At 41.6% G+C, this 16,451-nt stretch overlaps 1 protein-coding gene and 1 long non-coding RNA gene across 2 annotated transcripts in view; one reads left to right on the top strand and one right to left on the bottom strand.

Annotated features, from left to right (window-relative positions):
* Positions 1-11,650, bottom strand: part of LOC147996446 (uncharacterized) — a 26,863-nt gene extending 15,213 nt beyond the window's left edge. Inside the window, exons 1-2 of the long non-coding RNA XR_015676660.1 lie at positions 11,475-11,650; positions 10,180-10,362 (exon numbers count right to left, since the gene is read on the bottom strand). This is a non-coding gene — a long non-coding RNA (uncharacterized LOC147996446). The remainder of the gene's footprint in view (positions 1-10,179; positions 10,363-11,474) is intronic.
* Positions 10,473-16,451, top strand: Hsd3b3 (hydroxy-delta-5-steroid dehydrogenase, 3 beta- and steroid delta-isomerase 3). Its single transcript, NM_001042619.1, is given in 4 exon segments — positions 10,473-10,562; positions 10,697-10,903; positions 12,551-12,715; positions 15,285-16,451. Coding segments are annotated over 3 exon segments (1,122 nt in total). The 5' UTR covers positions 10,473-10,562; positions 10,697-10,758; the 3' UTR covers positions 16,097-16,451.

The raw sequence follows: 16,451 nt of genomic DNA, 5'->3' as shown, positions 1-16,451 counted from the left end.
GCAGCCTTATTTATAATAGCCAGAAGTTGGAAAGAACCCAGATGCCCTTCAACAGAGGAGTGGATTTCAAAATATGTGGTACATCTACACAGTGGAGTACTACTCAGCCATCAAAAACAATGACTTCATGAAATTCATAGGCAAATGGAATGAACTAGAAAATATCCTCCTGAGTGAGGTAACTCAATCACAGAAAAACACACATGGTATGCACTCATTGATAAGTGCATATTAGCCAAAAAGCTCGAATTGCCCAAGATGCAATCCACAGACCACAGAAAGCTCAAGAAGAAGGATGACCAAAATTCGGATGCTCCCACTCCTTAAAAGGGGAACAAAAATATCCACAGGAGGAGATATGGAAGCAAAGTTTAGAGCAGTGACTAAACGAATGGCCACTTAGTGCCTGCACATGTGGCCCATATATATACAGCCACCAAAACTAGGTAAGATTGATGAAGCTAAAAAATGCATGCTGAAAGGGACTGGATATAGATCTCTCCTGAGAGACAAATCCAGAGCATATTCAATCACATGCACATCAATGCTAGCAGCAAACCATTGAACTGACAACAGGACCCCCTTTGGGGGGAGAAATTAGAGGAAGGATTGAAAGAGTTGTAGGAGCTTGCAACCCCATAAAAACAACCATTCCAACCAACCAGAGCTTCCAGGGACTAAACCACTACTGAAAGACTATACAAGGACTGACCCAGGGCTCCAACTGCATATGTAGCACAGAATAGCCTTGTGGAGCACCAGTGAAAGGGAAAGCCCTGGTCCTGCCAAGTTTTGACCCCCAGGGCAGAGGAATATGGGCGGGGAGCAGTAAGGCAGATATATGGGGGGAAAACCGGTATGGGGGAGGGAGAAGAGAGGGGATTTGGGCTTATGGACAGGAAACTGGGAAGGGAAATAACATTTGAAACGTAAGTAAAGAAATATATCTAATAAAAAATTTGTAAAAAAGGAAGAATAAGCTACAACATTGAAGTTGACTTGGAAAATCCAAGATAATAAAGATGCCAGAGCCATGGGATATGTGCTGAGGAAAGCTGCAAACAGAAATTGGAACCAGCCCAGTAGGAAGCATTTGCTGTAGTCGACACAGGTGAAAAAGAAGTTGGAGATCTGAAGACTGCTTTGACATCAGCCATGGAGATGCAGAGTATGGAGTTTGCCCAGCTGGTTTTCTGTCTTGCTTAGGGAATTACAGTTAGTGATTGGATGAATCTCAGAAGAGACTTTGAAATTTGGACTTGTAACACAATTGAGACTGCAAGAGATTATGGGGACTTTTGAAGGTGGACTAAATATACTTCGTCTTATGCTATGTTTAGGTATGACCTCGCAGATTCATGTTTGAACAAGCCTATGGGGAGAGGAAGTGGAATGTGATGGTTTGTACATGCTCAGCCCAGTGAGTAACACTATTAGAAGGTGTGACCTTATTGGATAAAATATGCCACTGCGGGGGTGGGCATAGAGACCCTACTCCTAATTGTCTAAGGATGCCCAGTCTGCTCCTGGCTTTATTCAGATAAAGATGTAGAATTCTCAGAGCCTCCTGCACCATACCTGCCTTGGTACTGCCATGCTCCCACCCTGATGATAATGGACTGAAATTCTGAACCTGTAAGCCAGCCCCAATTAAATGTTGTCTGCTATAAGACTTCCCTTGTTCATGGTGTCTGTTTACAGCCATAGGACCTGAATTAAGATAGTATATCTTAACTTTCTGAATGTTAATAATTGAGTGGAAATAAATTTTTAGATAAGTTAATTGGATGATAATTAAGTATACAAACTAAAAAATCCTATCTGAAGGCTAATCATTTACCTCTGCCCTCCAGTTCATTGTCTAGTTAAGACAGAAAACTGGTAGTGGTACAGAAAGAAAGGTGTGTAACACTTGGTAAAGGTAAAGTCTGGAGGCAATACTTGGTTTGAACAAAGGATTAAAGAAGCTACCTATTTGACAAAATGATGATAAATGGGTGGGATTCCACAGTTGTGAGGGGGGAAAAATAATATAGGTAGATGCACTGGAGCCCATAAATGCAAATGTGGGATTGTGGTTGATCCTGAGGCTGTAAAGTAAACAAGTTAGGACAGAGTAAGATGTACAAGTAAAATAGATATCTGCAACAGCATAAGAGATGTAGCCATTAATACAACAATTCTAAGATTAAGAAAGGTAACTATAATCTGCCTGGAGAGAGCTGGACTCCTAGAAGTGCTTAATTTCAAAGGTGATACAAACACTACTGCTCCAATAACTGCCCAAAGACGGACCTGCCAGGAAACCACAGGGCTCAGGAAATAAGGAGCAACTGGGGACAGGACACTTTAAGTATCCATCTGCACCCTGGAGTGAACAAAGTGGCACAGCTTTTCAGACCCAAATCCCACATAGAGATAGCCATTCTCTGAGGAACACTGTCACTCCTAAGTTCAAAGGCTCACAGGCTCACAGGCTCACAGGAGGAACAGTCTCCAGTCAGAGACAGCAAGCTCAACTAACACAACAGACACACAGATGGTGAGAGGCAAGGACAAGAACCTAAGCAACAGAAACCAAGGATACTTGGCATCATCAGAACCCAGTTCTCCCACTACAGCAAGTTCCTGATACCTCAACACATCTGACAAAGCAGATTAGAATTTAAAATCACACCTCATGATGATGATAGAGCACTTTAAGTAAGACAGAAAAAGTTCTCTTAAAGAAATACAGGAGAACATAGGAAAACAGGTAGAAGCCCTTAAAGAGGAAACACAAAAATCCCTTAAAGAATTAAAGGAAAACACAAGCAAAAAGGTGAAGGAATTGAACAAAACCATCTAGGATCTAAAAATGGAATTAGAAACAATAAAGAAATCACAAAGGGAGACAGCCCTGGAGATAGAAAACCAAGAAAAGAGATCAGGAGTCATAGATGCAAGCAGCACCAAGAAAATAAAGATATAGAAGAGAGAATCTCAGGGGCAGAACATACCATACAAAACATTAACACAACAGTCAAAAAATGCAAAATGCAAAAAACTCCTAACCCAAAACATCAAGGAAATCCAGAACACAATGAGATGACCAAACTGAAGGATAATATGTATAAAAGAGAGCAAAAATTCCCAACTTCAAGGCCAGTAAATATCTTCAAAAAAATTATAGAAGAAAACTTGCCTAATCTAAAGAAAGAGATGCCCATGAATATACAAGAAGCCTAGAGAACTCAAATTGACTGGACCAGAAAAGAAATTACTGCCACCACATAATAATCAAAATACCAAATGCATAAAACAAAGAAAGAATATTAAAAGCAGTAAGGGGAAAAGGCCAAGTAACATATGCAAGCAGACCTATCAGAATTACACCAGACTTACCACCAAGAAACTCTGAAAGCCAGAAGATCCTGGGCAGAAGCTAAATAGACTCTAAAGGAACACAAATGCCAACCCAGGCTACTATCCCAGTGAAACTCTCAGTTAACATAGAAGCAGAAACCAAGCTACTCCATTACAAAACCAAATTTATACCATATCTTTGTACAAATCCAGACTTACAAAGGATAATAGATGGAAAACTCCAACACAAGGAGGAAAACTATACTCTAGAAAAAGCAAGAAAGTAATCTTCTTTCAACTAACCCAAAACAAGAGAGTCATGAAAACATAATTTAACCTCTAACAACAAAAATAATAGGAAGCAAGAATCACTATTACTTAATATATCTTAACATAAATGGATTCAATTCCCCAATAAAAAGACATAGACTAAGAGTGAATATGTAAACAGGACCCAGCATTTTACTGCATACACAAAACACACCTCAGTAACAAACACAGACACTACCTCAGAGTAAAAGGCTGGAAAAAAAATTTTTCCAATCAAATGGTTCCAAGATAGAAGCTGAAGTAGTCACTGTAATATCAAATAAAATCAACTTTCAACCAAAAATTATCAAAAAAAAAAAAGAGGAAGGAAGGACACTTCATACTCATCAAAGGAAAAGTCTATCAAGATGAACTCTCAATTCTGAACATCTATGCTATAAATGCCAGGGCACTCACATTCATTTAAAAAAGAAACTTTCCTGAAACTCAAAGCATGCATTGTACCTCACACAATAATAGTGGGAGGTTTCAACACCCCACTCTCATCAATGGACAGATCATGGAAACAGAAACTAAACAGAGACACAGAGAAACTAACAGAAGTTATGAACAAAATGGATGTAACAGATATCTGTAGAACGGTTCATCCTGAAACAAAGCAATGTATCTTGTTCTCAACACCTCATGGTACCTTCACTGAAATTGACCATATAATTGGTCATAAAACAGGTCCCAACAGGTACAAGAAGATTAAAATTATCCCACACATCCTATCAGATCACCACAGAATAAGGCTGGTCTTCAATAACAACAACAACAAAAAAAAAAAAAAAAAAAAAAAAAAACCAGAAGCCCACATACACATGGAAGCTGAACAAACGCTCTATTCAATGCTAACTTGGTCAAGGAAGAAATAAAGAAATTAAAGATTTATTAGAATGTAATGACAATGAAGGCAACACATACCCAAACTTATGGGATACAATGAAAGCAGTGCTAAGAGGAATACTCACACCACTGAATGCCTCCAAAAAGGAACTGGAACATACACTAGTAGCTTGACAGCACATATGAAAGCACTAGAACAAAAACAAGCAAATACACCCAAGAGGAGTAGATGGCAGGAAATTATCAAACTCAGGGTTGAACTCAACCAAGTAGAAACAAAACAAAACAACAAAAGTTTTAAAAAAAGAAAAGAAAAGAAGAACTACACAAAGAATCAACAAAACCAGGCATTGGTTCTTTGAGAAAATCAACAAGATAGGTAAATCCTTAGCCAGACTAACCAGAGAGAAAGGAAAGGGTATCAAAATTAACAAAGTCAGAAAAGAAAAGGGAGGCATAACAACAGAAAACCAGGAAATATAAAAAAAAAAAAATCACATCCTACTACAAAAACTTATACTCAACAAAACTGGAAAACCTGGATGATATGGACAATTGTCTAGAGATACCAGGTACCAAAGTTAAATCAGGATCAGATAAACCACCTAAACTGTCCCATGACCCCTGAAAGAAATAAAGCTGTCATTAAAACTCTCCCAACCAAAAAAACTCAGTAACAGATGACTTTAGTGCAGAATTCTACCAAACCTTTAAAGAAGGACCAATACCAATACTCTACAAACTACTCCACAAAATAGAAAAAGAAGGAACACTGCCCAATTCATTCTATGAACTCACAATTACACGCATGCCTACACCACCCAAAGACCCAACAAAGAAAGAGAACTTCAGACCAATTCCTCTTATGAATATCAATGCAAAAATACTCAATAAAGTTCTCGAAAAGAGAATCTGAAAACACATCAAAGCGATCATTCAGCATGATCAAGTAGGCTTCATCCCAAGGATGCAAGGATAGTTCAATGTACAGAAATCCATCCATGTAATCCACTATATAAACAAACTCAAAAGGAAAAAACACGTGATCATCTCATTAGGGGCTGAGAAAGCATTTGACAAAATTCAACACCCCTTCATGGTAAAAGTCTTGGAAATATCAGGAATTCAAAACGCACTCCTAAACATGGTAAAAGCAATATACAACAAACCAGTAGCCAACATCAAACTAAATGGAGAGAAATGTGAAACAATATCACTAAAATTAGGAACTAGACAAGGCTACCCACTCTCTCCCTACTTATGTAATAGAGTACTTGAAGTCCTAGCCAGAACAATCAGACAACAAAAAGACGTCAAAGGGATACAAATTGGAAAGGAAGAAGTCAAAATATCACTATTTGCAGATGATATGATAGTACAAGTAACTGACCCCAAAAATTCCACCAGAGAACTTCTTAACCTGATAAACAACTTCAGCAAAGTGGCTGGATACAAAGTTAACTCAAACAAATCAGTAGCCCTCTCTACTCAAAGGATAAACAAGCTGAGAAAGAAATTAGGGAAATGACACCCTTCACAATAGTCACAAACAAAATACCTCCCTGTGACTCTTACCAAGCAAGTGAAAAATCTGTATGACAAGAACTTCAAGTCTCTAAAGAAAGAAATAGAAGGTCTCAGAAGATGGAAAGATTTCCCATGCCCAGAGACTGGCAGGATTAATATAGCAAAAGTGGCCATCTTACCAAAAGCAATCTACATATTCAATGCAATCCCCATCAAAATTCCAACTCAATTCTTCTCAGAGCTATACAGAGCAATTTGCAAATTCATGTTTTTCATAAGAAAAAACCCAGGATAGGGAAAACTACTCTCAACAATAAAAGAACTTCTGGGGAATCACCATCCCTGGCCTCCAGCTGTATTACAGAGCAATAGTGATAAAAACTGCATGGGATTGATACAGAGACAGGCAGGTAGATCAATGGAATAGAATTGAAGACCCAGAAATGAACCCACACACCTATGGTCACTTGATCTTTGACAAAGGCACTAAAACCATCCCGTGGAAAAAAGATAGCATTTTCAGCAAATGGTGCTATTTCAGCTGGAGGTCACCAAGTAGAAGAACGCAAATGGACCCATTCTTATCATCCTGTACAAAGCTCAAGTTCAAGTGGATCAAGGACCTCCACATAATAGATACACTCAAATGGAAAAGAAAAGAAACTGGGGAAGAGCCTTCAAATACATGAGCACAGCGAAAATTTTGCTTAACAGAACACCAATGGCTTATGCTCTAAGATCAAAAATGAATAAATGGGACCTCATAGAGTTGCAAATCTTCTAAGGCAAAGGATACTGTGACATTAGGACAAAACGACAGCCAACACTTTGGGAAAAGATCTTTACCAATCCTGCATCCTATATTCATAGAGGGCGAATATCAATCATATCAAAGAACTCAAGGAGTTAGACTCCAGAGAAACAGACAACCCTGTTTAATACTCGTTAATAAAAAAAAGAAAAAAATTAAAAAAAAACAAAAAAATGGGGTACACAGCTAAACAAAGAATTCTCAACTGAAGAGTACCGAATGGCTGAGAAGCACCTAAAGAAATGTTCGTCATCCTTAGTCATCAGAGAAATGCAAATCAAAACAACTCTGTGATTTCCCTCACAAAAGTCAAAATGGCTAATATCAAAAACTCAGCCGACAGTAGATGTTAGAGAGGATGTGGAGAAAGAGGAACACTCCTCCATTCTTGTTGGGATTGCAAGTTGGTGCAAGCACTGTGGAAATCAGTCTGTAGATTTCTTAGAAAATTGGACATAGTACTATCTGAGGACCCAGCTATACCACCCCTGGGCATATAGCCAAAATGTGCTCCAACATATAACAAAACCTTGTGCTCCACTATGTTCATAGCAGCTTAACAGAATACACAGACCAAATGAAGCTCAAGGAGAAGAAAGTCAAAAGTGTGCTTCACTCCTTCTTAGAAGGGGGAACAAAATGCTCAAGGGAGAAAATAGAGACAAAGTGTAGAGCAGAGACTGAAGGAAAGGCCATGAAGAGGCTATCCCACCTGGGGATCCGTCCTATATGCAGACACTAAACCTAGACACTATTGTGGATGCCGAAAAGTGCTTTTTTACTGATATATATAAATATATATATACATAAATATATATAATGTATATAATTTCTATATATAAATTCTTATTTTATGTAAATTTATATGTATGTATATATGTATGTATAGATATATAGATATATATATATTAGTTTTAGTCATGGTGTTTCATTGAAGTGATAAAAACCCTAAAACAGTGTGTGATGTATATGGTCCACTTACAGCTGAGGTCTCCACAGTTTCTTACTTACTTCACTTTGACCAGTTGTGAATTTCTGTTTTGTTGTGCACTGCACAAAGAACCTTCGCTGATAAGGACTGCGGGCTGCACTCATCCATGGGTATAGAGATAAGTATTTGGCGAGCAATTAGATTCAACATCTCTGTGTGTGTGTGTGTGTGTGTGTGTGTGTGTGTGTGTGTGTGTGTGTGTGTCTGTGTGTCTGTGTGTGTGTGTCTGTGTCTGTGTGTGTGTGTCTGTGTGTGTGTGTCTGTGTGTGTGTGTGTGTGTGTGTGTGTGTGTGTGTGTGAATTTGTCACATTACTCGGGGTAATGCTGCTCCTCTCAAGAACCACAGATTGCAAAATAAAATGCCCCGTTGAGTTGTTGGTCAAGGGAATACCAGGGGCCCTCAATATTACACAAGCTACTGTCATTGCTCTTGGTTGCCTGTTGAAACTTATGGTAAGATATTATTGCTGAAGACACCATGTGGTCACAGGAACTGGAAAAATTAAGGTGGTGCTATCCAAGAAGCTTTCTTCCTGCTGGCTAGATTTCATAATACCCAAAGGTGCCAAGGCCACAGGGGAAAAAGGAAACATCAACATTCTTGTACAGCTGTGGATCCTGTGAACTACAAGAACAACCAGCCTAGAAAAAGATGCCCATGGATGCAATATGACCACAAATGTTATGGGAGTAGTCAACAACATTGGGCTGGATATAAGGATGACTCCACAGGGGGAAATGCAGGCCTTCTCCATACCCATGGATGAGCACAACCCTCAGTCCTCACTGGAGAAGGTTCTTTGTGCAGTGGACAACAAAACAGAAACTCACAACTGGCCAAAGTAAAGAAAATAAGACTCTGGGAGTCCTCAGCTGTAAGAGGGACACCTATACCACATACTGCCTTAGGGTTCCTAGTGCTGCTGTGAAACACCATGAACAAAGGCAAGTTGGGGAGAGGAAAGGGTTCATTTGGCCTGTACTTCCACATCCCTGTTCATTGTCAATGGAAGTTAAGGATAGGAACTCTAACAGGGAAGGAACATGGAGGCAGAGTTGGTGCAGAGGCCATCTTCCCATGCCTCAAAGAACACTGTGGAAGAGATCACAGAAAGATTCTAAGAGCCCCAGGTCAGTAAGGACCAGGGCATATGTCCTCAGAATATTACAGGACATTTGCATACATGAAGTCAAACCAGCTAGGTTGCCTCCACCAAACCTACATTGATCAAGTCAGTTAACATTCCACCTTGGAAGGGGAAGGGGTTCAGAACGCTTACCCCTGGATGAGTCTCTTCATATTTTTTATTCACATTACATCCTAATGACAGACCCCTCCCTAATTCATGCCCAGTCTTGGCCTTGCAAATTCTTACCCCAATTACCTACTCCCTTCCCCTCAGAGAAGGAGAAACCTTACACTAACTTGGGTACCACCCAACCCTGGAACATCTAGCCCCAGCAGGAGTAAATGCCTCCTCTCCACTGAGACACAGCCAGTCAGTCCAGGTAGAAGAATGAGATCCAATGGTAGGAAAGGGAGTCAGAGACAGCCCTTGCTCCCCTTCTTAGGAAACTCACATGAAGACTAAGCTACACAGCTGCTACAAATGAGTAGGGGGCTTAGGACCAGGCCTGCATGTTTTTGGTTGTTGGTTCAGTCTCTGTGAGCCCCTATGGGCCCAGGATAGTTGACTCTTGACATCTTATAGTATCCTTGACTACCTGGATCACTCCAACCTTCCTCAACTTTTCCAAATAGCACCTCCTAAAGTTTTCCACTTTGCACCTCCCGATGTTTGGCTGTGGCTCTCTGCATCTGTTTCCAACCCCTGCTAGATGAAGCCTCTCAGGAGACAGTTATGCTAAGTTCCTGTCTATAAGCATAGCAGGGTGTCACTCAGCATCGAGGCTGCATCTCTCACATGGGATGGATCTCAAGGTGTTAAGTAGGGTCTCCAGGAAAGCAGACCTGCACATGTACAGGCTATAAATTTATAACTACTAGTATGACTTTATTTCTTAGTAAAGTATATTAAAGTCAATTTTAGCATATAAATTAAAAAACTATTTTCATAAAAATATTTTGAATAATAAAGAGATCAGTTTTTTTAAATCTCAGTAAATGCTTACTGGATTGCAATGTAGATATTCATACAATAAATTCAAATTCTGGTAAATAATTTCATATAATTATTCTTAGATTGAATATACTAAAGTTCTTCTAATTCTTTTTGTTTGTTTGTTTTTTGTTTTGCTTTGGTTTGCTTTTACAGACAAGGTCTCACTATATAGCTCTGGCTATCCAGGAACTCATTATGTACACCAGGCTGGCCATGAACTCACCTTGCTCTGCCTTTAGAGTGCTGGGATTAAATGCATGCACTCCACTACTGCTCCCATTTTTCTAATTCTTTAGTATTTTCTTTCTGTTGCTCCATTTTACATTAACGATAATACTGTGAGAAGTGCACATGTACAAACAAAATAGTCGTTATCACAAGGGAGCCTTGAAGCTGACATTTCTTCCTGTGTCAAGAATGAAGGACAGAATGTTTATCAATCACTGGGAAGGAGGGACCACAGAGAAGAATAAATAATGACCACAACGCAAGTGTGAGTCAAGATATGGTGAGTCAGAAGACCAGGGAATAAAACTCTAGTCCTGATCTGAGGGCTGAGGAGAGCCGCATCCAGACTTTCTCATCTGATTTTGAACAATTTAGCAGGTTGGATTTTATTTTGTTTCATTTTATTTTAGCTTCTCTTGCTGATAGTGTGCTCATAGTGTGCAAGCAAAAATTGGGTAGAGGGAATTCAAGGAATGACTGGAAAACTGGTTTCATTGGATCTTTTTGTCTAGCCCTCCTCAGGATCACCATACATCACCACTGCTCCGCCTGTGATCTGCTTCCTGGGTGGACCATGCCTGGATGGAGCTGCCTGGTGACAGGAGCAGGAGGGTTTGTGGGCCAGAGGATCATCCGGATGTTGGTGCAGGAGAAAGAACTGCAGGAGGTCAGGGCTCTGGACAAAGTCTTCAGACCAGAAACCAAGGAGGAATTCTCTAGTAAGTGAGTCAGAGGCTCTGTTTGTGTGACTGTTGGGAATGATCACTGAGGATTGGGAGGGCTTCTTGTCTAGCAAATATGGAGAAGCACTTGGAACTTAAGGCTTCTCCCATGCTCAAACACATCGGGAAGATTCATGACCACACAGCATATAATACACCACACAGCTGTAGGTCTAGAGTCTGACTTGTGTCTGATCTAGAGATAGTGGCCACAAGGACAACTGCTGGAACTCCAGACCTCTGTCTTTCTTCCCAAGTGGCAAATCTCACAGTTGTGTACTCCCTGTAAGGTGAACTTAGTACATATTGGTCTACTGGAAAGATGCTGGGTTGGGGGCCTCCACAGAGGGTCCCTGCCTTTTCTACTTGGTCTGGTTGTTTGTTCCTTTCCTTGTGTGGTTTGGCAGAGGACACTCAGTGAGCATTCTCCAACATGGAGTTGAAATAAAAAGTCAAATCAGTGAGTAAAAGAGAGACAGAGAAGGCAGAGAATGAAAGACTGAATCACACAGAGCATATACGAAACAGTATAATGACCAGGGTCAGGTGAGGGCCATGGACTCCTCACCTCCTTTCTCCAACGTCATTCCCCTCTATCCTTCATCTCCACAGAGGAAATGACAGAAGACTTGTCTGGAGTCTGGCATTCTTCTTAGCTGAAATTGCTGCTCCTAGGGCAAGAGCAAGCTCTGGAATGACAGTGCAGATTCTTAGCTGCATTGTCTTCACACCCTCAAGATATCCCTGCAGGGACCATAGGAAAAGAGCCTCAGCTATGAGGAAGTGTCAGGAACTGGTGCAGACTGCCTATGTCACATACTCCTTTGTGAGGAATTTATCTGACTACGTAATTAACAGGGTCCCCCTGTGGATTCCATAGAAGCTAAAGGTACTGATGCATCCACGGCCCTGGCTTCCTGTCTGCAGCCGAGTCCTCTTATGGGCTGACTTGTACTCAGCATCGATAAATGCTTCTGACAACTGCTGTATGCTGACTGACAGTTCTCTCAGAGGCTCCATTCCCATCTCTATAATTCAGCTAGCTCTTCATTTGTTCTCAGCCCAGACCCAGAATATCAAGGCCTATCAAGGTTAGGGCTGAAATATCTTTGTGTCTCACTCTTCTGAATCCATCTCACTAGAACTCTGGAGGACATAATCTGGTTATCCTGTTGCTGGTACATATTTCTCTCCTGTCTTCGCACCTGTGTAGTGTATACCAAAGATTGGTGTCACTGCCTCCAGATTCAGAACTCCGGCTATTGTTACTCCTTCAAATCCTAAGAGTATTTCCACATTCCCTATCAACTAAATCTTAGCCTCCCTCCTTACATTTGAGTGCCGCCTCCTCTCAGGTTACTTTAATGAATATAGGAATTTCCCATAATTCCTTGTTTATGTGTAAAGCACAAATGGCATCTTACTGCTCAGATGCATTTTCTACAAAGGGATGGGGTGGAAATAGATGCTTCCTCCTACCCTACAGATGCTGTATTTTGGTTCTTGAGCTTCCTTCAGGAGAAAGGCCACCTCCCTAGTGTCTTCTCCCCATAGCTGCCCTTGAAGGTCTAGGTAACTGAAACCTGTTTAGGAAAGTTCAATCCCATGCAGAAAGCTTCTCAAGGATCTGCTTTGTGTCCACAGAGCTGCAGACAAAGGCCAAGGTGACAATGTTAGAAGGAGATATTCTGGATGCCCAGTACCTGAGGAGAGCGTGCCAGGGCATCTCTGTTGTCATCCACACGGCTTCTGTCATGGATTTCTCACGTGTCCTACCCAGGCAGACCATCCTAGATGTCAATCTGAAAGGTACAGTACCTGAGGACAACATGGAGCATGTAGGAAAATGAGAAGAGAAGAACAGGTAGTAGGGGGAAACTCCTAATTGGAACATGCTGTGCTCACACACATCTCTGACAGCACTGCTCACAGTCCTGATATTTCCTTAAGATTTTATTTTCTTTTGTCTCTGCATCACTGCTATGTATGATTGGTATGATGAGTGCTGATGGGGAAAGAAAATGGCATCAGATCGCTGGTCCTGGTGTTACAGGTGGTTGTGAAAAGCTACGTGAGAGCTAAACTCTTAAGCTCTTTGCCATCCCTCTTGTCCCTAGTCTCCAGTGAGGAAAACAGGCTGCGAGTGGTGGGGGAGGAACATGACTAAGACTCCAGATGAGGAAGGGAATGAAGCTTTAGAGTCAAGCTCCCAGTCCTGTTCTCCTTCATCCCAGTGCAGCTGCATTCCAAGACCCAACCCTCCATGTCCACCTAGCCAGGGCCAGCTTCCAGGACAGATCCAGCCATTAGACAGTCCAGTGTGATTTACCGTAGTTCTGTGAGAGCCGCCCTGCACCCATGCGGCAAGTTGTCCCTGGCAGAGACCAGAGTAAAGCTCTTTCACAGAACCATGCTGGGAAGAATGAACCAGCTCTTGTCCTCCCATGCACTTTCCTTAGGAGACATTAACTCCCATGTCTTTAACATAAGTTCTCAGCCCACTGTGGCCCTCCTCTGGAGGAGGTAAGGGTTTTTCCCATGATCTTCTTCTTTTTCTCTATTTTACTTTTAGTCAGTCTTTCTGAAGTATAGCTTCATAATGTTATAAGTTATGATGAAGCAGGTAAATTCACATGGGATTTCTATGTAATATCCTCACTTGCACCACCAAGGACCAATCTCTTTATCACCACTATACCCTCCTCCATATAAGTTCTTTTTTGGTTAATTTATCCTCTCATATAGTAGACCTCAACTGCAGCATCCTCTCCATCTTTCCACCCCCTCTACTTCCTTCATCAGCCTCCTCACCTCCTCCTTTCCCATCCACTCATCCCATGTTACCTTTTAGAAAAGGGCAGGCCTCGCAGGGATATCAATCGAACATGGCATATCAAGTTGAATTAAGAGTAGACAGATACTCTCACATTATGACTGGATGAAGCAACACAGTTGGAGGAAAACGGTCACAAAATCAGGCAGAAGCAGCAGAGACAGCCCCTGTTCTCTCTCATAGGAGTCCCACCAAAACACCAAGCTCCAAAATGAAAACATATAGAGGGCCTAGGGAAGAAGAATGCAGGCTCCCTGATAGTTGCTTCAGGCTCAGTGAGCTCCTAGGAATCAAGGTTTGTTTATTCTATGGGTTTTCAGCTTGAGACTCTTGCCATCAGTGAAAGCCAACCCTGAAACTTCCTGGCAGACTAGAAACCAGACAACAGATGTCCCAGGAACCTATAATAAAACCACCTGCAACAGGCAAATATATATGAGTGAAGTTATATCTAATGATATTTTGCTAAACTCATAGATTAATGTCTAGCCCAATTGACACCAGAGAGGCTTTATCCAAGACCTAATGGAAATAGATGCAGAGACCCACAGTAAAACATGAGGGACAGGTCAGAGACTCAGGCTGAAGAGAGAGAAGAGGGAATGTAAGAGGCAGAGTGGTCAAAGACACCACAAGAAAACCCACATGTGTTCCTTATGTGTGACTTTCAATTTGGTCACTCCAAATTTGGCAAAAGGAAAAATCATTTAGGATTTCCTGGAACACCTTTTAAATGTCCCTTCTACTTTCTAAACCACAGCCCTGACACACATATTACTGCAGAAAGATGGCTAAGGACCCTGGTGTTCTTAGCCTGCCTCTCCACTATAATGCTCACCCACTGCATATCCCAGCAGCAGGAGACGTGAAGTGATGAGGATGGTGAATAGGGCGTTATCACTAGAGCATTGTCACACTGAGAAAATGTGTCACGGTGATAGCTATCAGCCCTCACTAGCAAACAAAACCCAAATTTAATTGGCAAATATATTAAACTTAAGAACATTAAGCCATTTCTCCAGGAATCGAATTACTGAGTGACTTTTAATGTCAATAAATGAGTGGGTGATAGTGGACTAACTCCTTGCCTGGGACATTACTTCCTTCCTCCGAGATCTGCAGGTCTGTACTGTGTCTACAGTGTCCTTCCAATCCAGGAGTGACCAGCAGTAGGCACATATTGTTTTCAGCTTTCTTGCAGGCCCAATAGAAAGTAATGTGAATGACAAATCTCGTTCTTAAAGCTATATTCCCAAATTACACAGTAGAAAGCTTTTCTTCTTCTCCAGAATTAAAGGTTTAGACAGAAAGATAGGAAGATCTGTAAAGCCTCGGCTACCAGACAGTGCGTGTCACTTATTTGATTCTTTATATTTGTTTATTTACATTTCATTGATCATGTGCCTATGGCATAGGTGCGCTGATTCACAAGAAGAAAAAAGTAGAGTTCACCAGAGAGCTGGAAATAGAGTAGAAATAACAGGAAGGAGACATTTTTGTCTTATTTCCCAACACTGACAGTGACAGTGTGTTGTCTGTTATTAGGTACCCAGAACCTATTGGAGGCCGGTATCCACGCTAGTGTGCCAGCCTTCATCTACTGCAGCACAGTTGACGTTGCAGGGCCCAACTCCTACAAGAAGACCATCCTGAATGGCCGTGAGGAAGAGCATCATGAAAGCACATGGTCAAATCCATACCCATACAGCAAAAAGATGGCCGAGAAGGCAGTGCTGGCAGCCAATGGGAGCATCCTGAAAAATGGTGGCACACTGCATACTTGTGCCTTAAGGCCCATGTACATTTATGGGGAGAGAGGTCAATTCCTTTCTAGAATAATAATTATGGCCCTCAAAAATAAGGGTGTTCTGAACGTTACTGGCAAATTCTCCATAGTCAATCCAGTGTATGTGGGCAATGTGGCCTGGGCACATATTCTGGCTGCCAGGGGCCTTCGAGACCCCAAGAAGTCACAAAATATCCAAGGACAGTTCTACTATATCTCAGATGACACCCCTCACCAAAGCTATGATGATTTAAATTGCACCCTGAGCAAGGAATGGGGCCTCCGCCTTGATTCCAGCTGGAGCCTTCCTCTGCCCCTGCTCTACTGGCTTGCCTTCCTGCTGGAAACTGTGAGCTTCCTGCTGCGTCCATTTTACAACTATAGGCCACCCTTTAACTGCCACTTGGTCACACTGTCAAATAGCAAGTTCACTTTCTCCTACAAGAAAGCTCAGAGAGATCTGGGCTATGAGCCACTTGTCAGCTGGGAGGAAGCCAAGCAGAAAACCTCGGAGTGGATCGGGACACTAGTGGAGCAGCACAGGGAGACACTGGACACAAAGTCTCAGTGACAGAAAGGGGGCAAGGATGTGGTTCTGGGTGTTACCAGGTCCTCCAGCTAGGACAGAGGCACAATCCAGGTCCTGATGCCCTCTTTTGACACAGACTCTAACTCTATGTCTTTATGACTTCACTGGAAGCCTTGCTAGTCCACAAGCTTTCTTCCCTAATCCCCTGTCCAGAGACACACAGGTAGTTATGCCTCAGCTGCTGTGACCAAAGGCTTCAGCAATGACAATTTCCTGTCACTTAGAGCTGAGTATTACTTTTCTGTTCCCCTTCAAGTCCTAAATCACACCCTGCTTTGGTTAAATCTCATTGATTTATAAAGCAAGAGAGAAACAGCAATAAATACTGTAATGCCTT

The sequence above is a fragment of the Rattus norvegicus genome, chromosome 2 (genome assembly GCF_021556685.1).
Source record: "Rattus norvegicus strain SHRSP/BbbUtx chromosome 2, alternate assembly SHRSP_T2T, whole genome shotgun sequence".
NCBI lineage: Eukaryota > Metazoa > Chordata > Mammalia > Rodentia > Muridae > Rattus > Rattus norvegicus.
The sequence above is the reverse complement of the archived record's forward strand: the minus strand, read 5'-3'. Positions and strand labels throughout refer to the sequence as shown.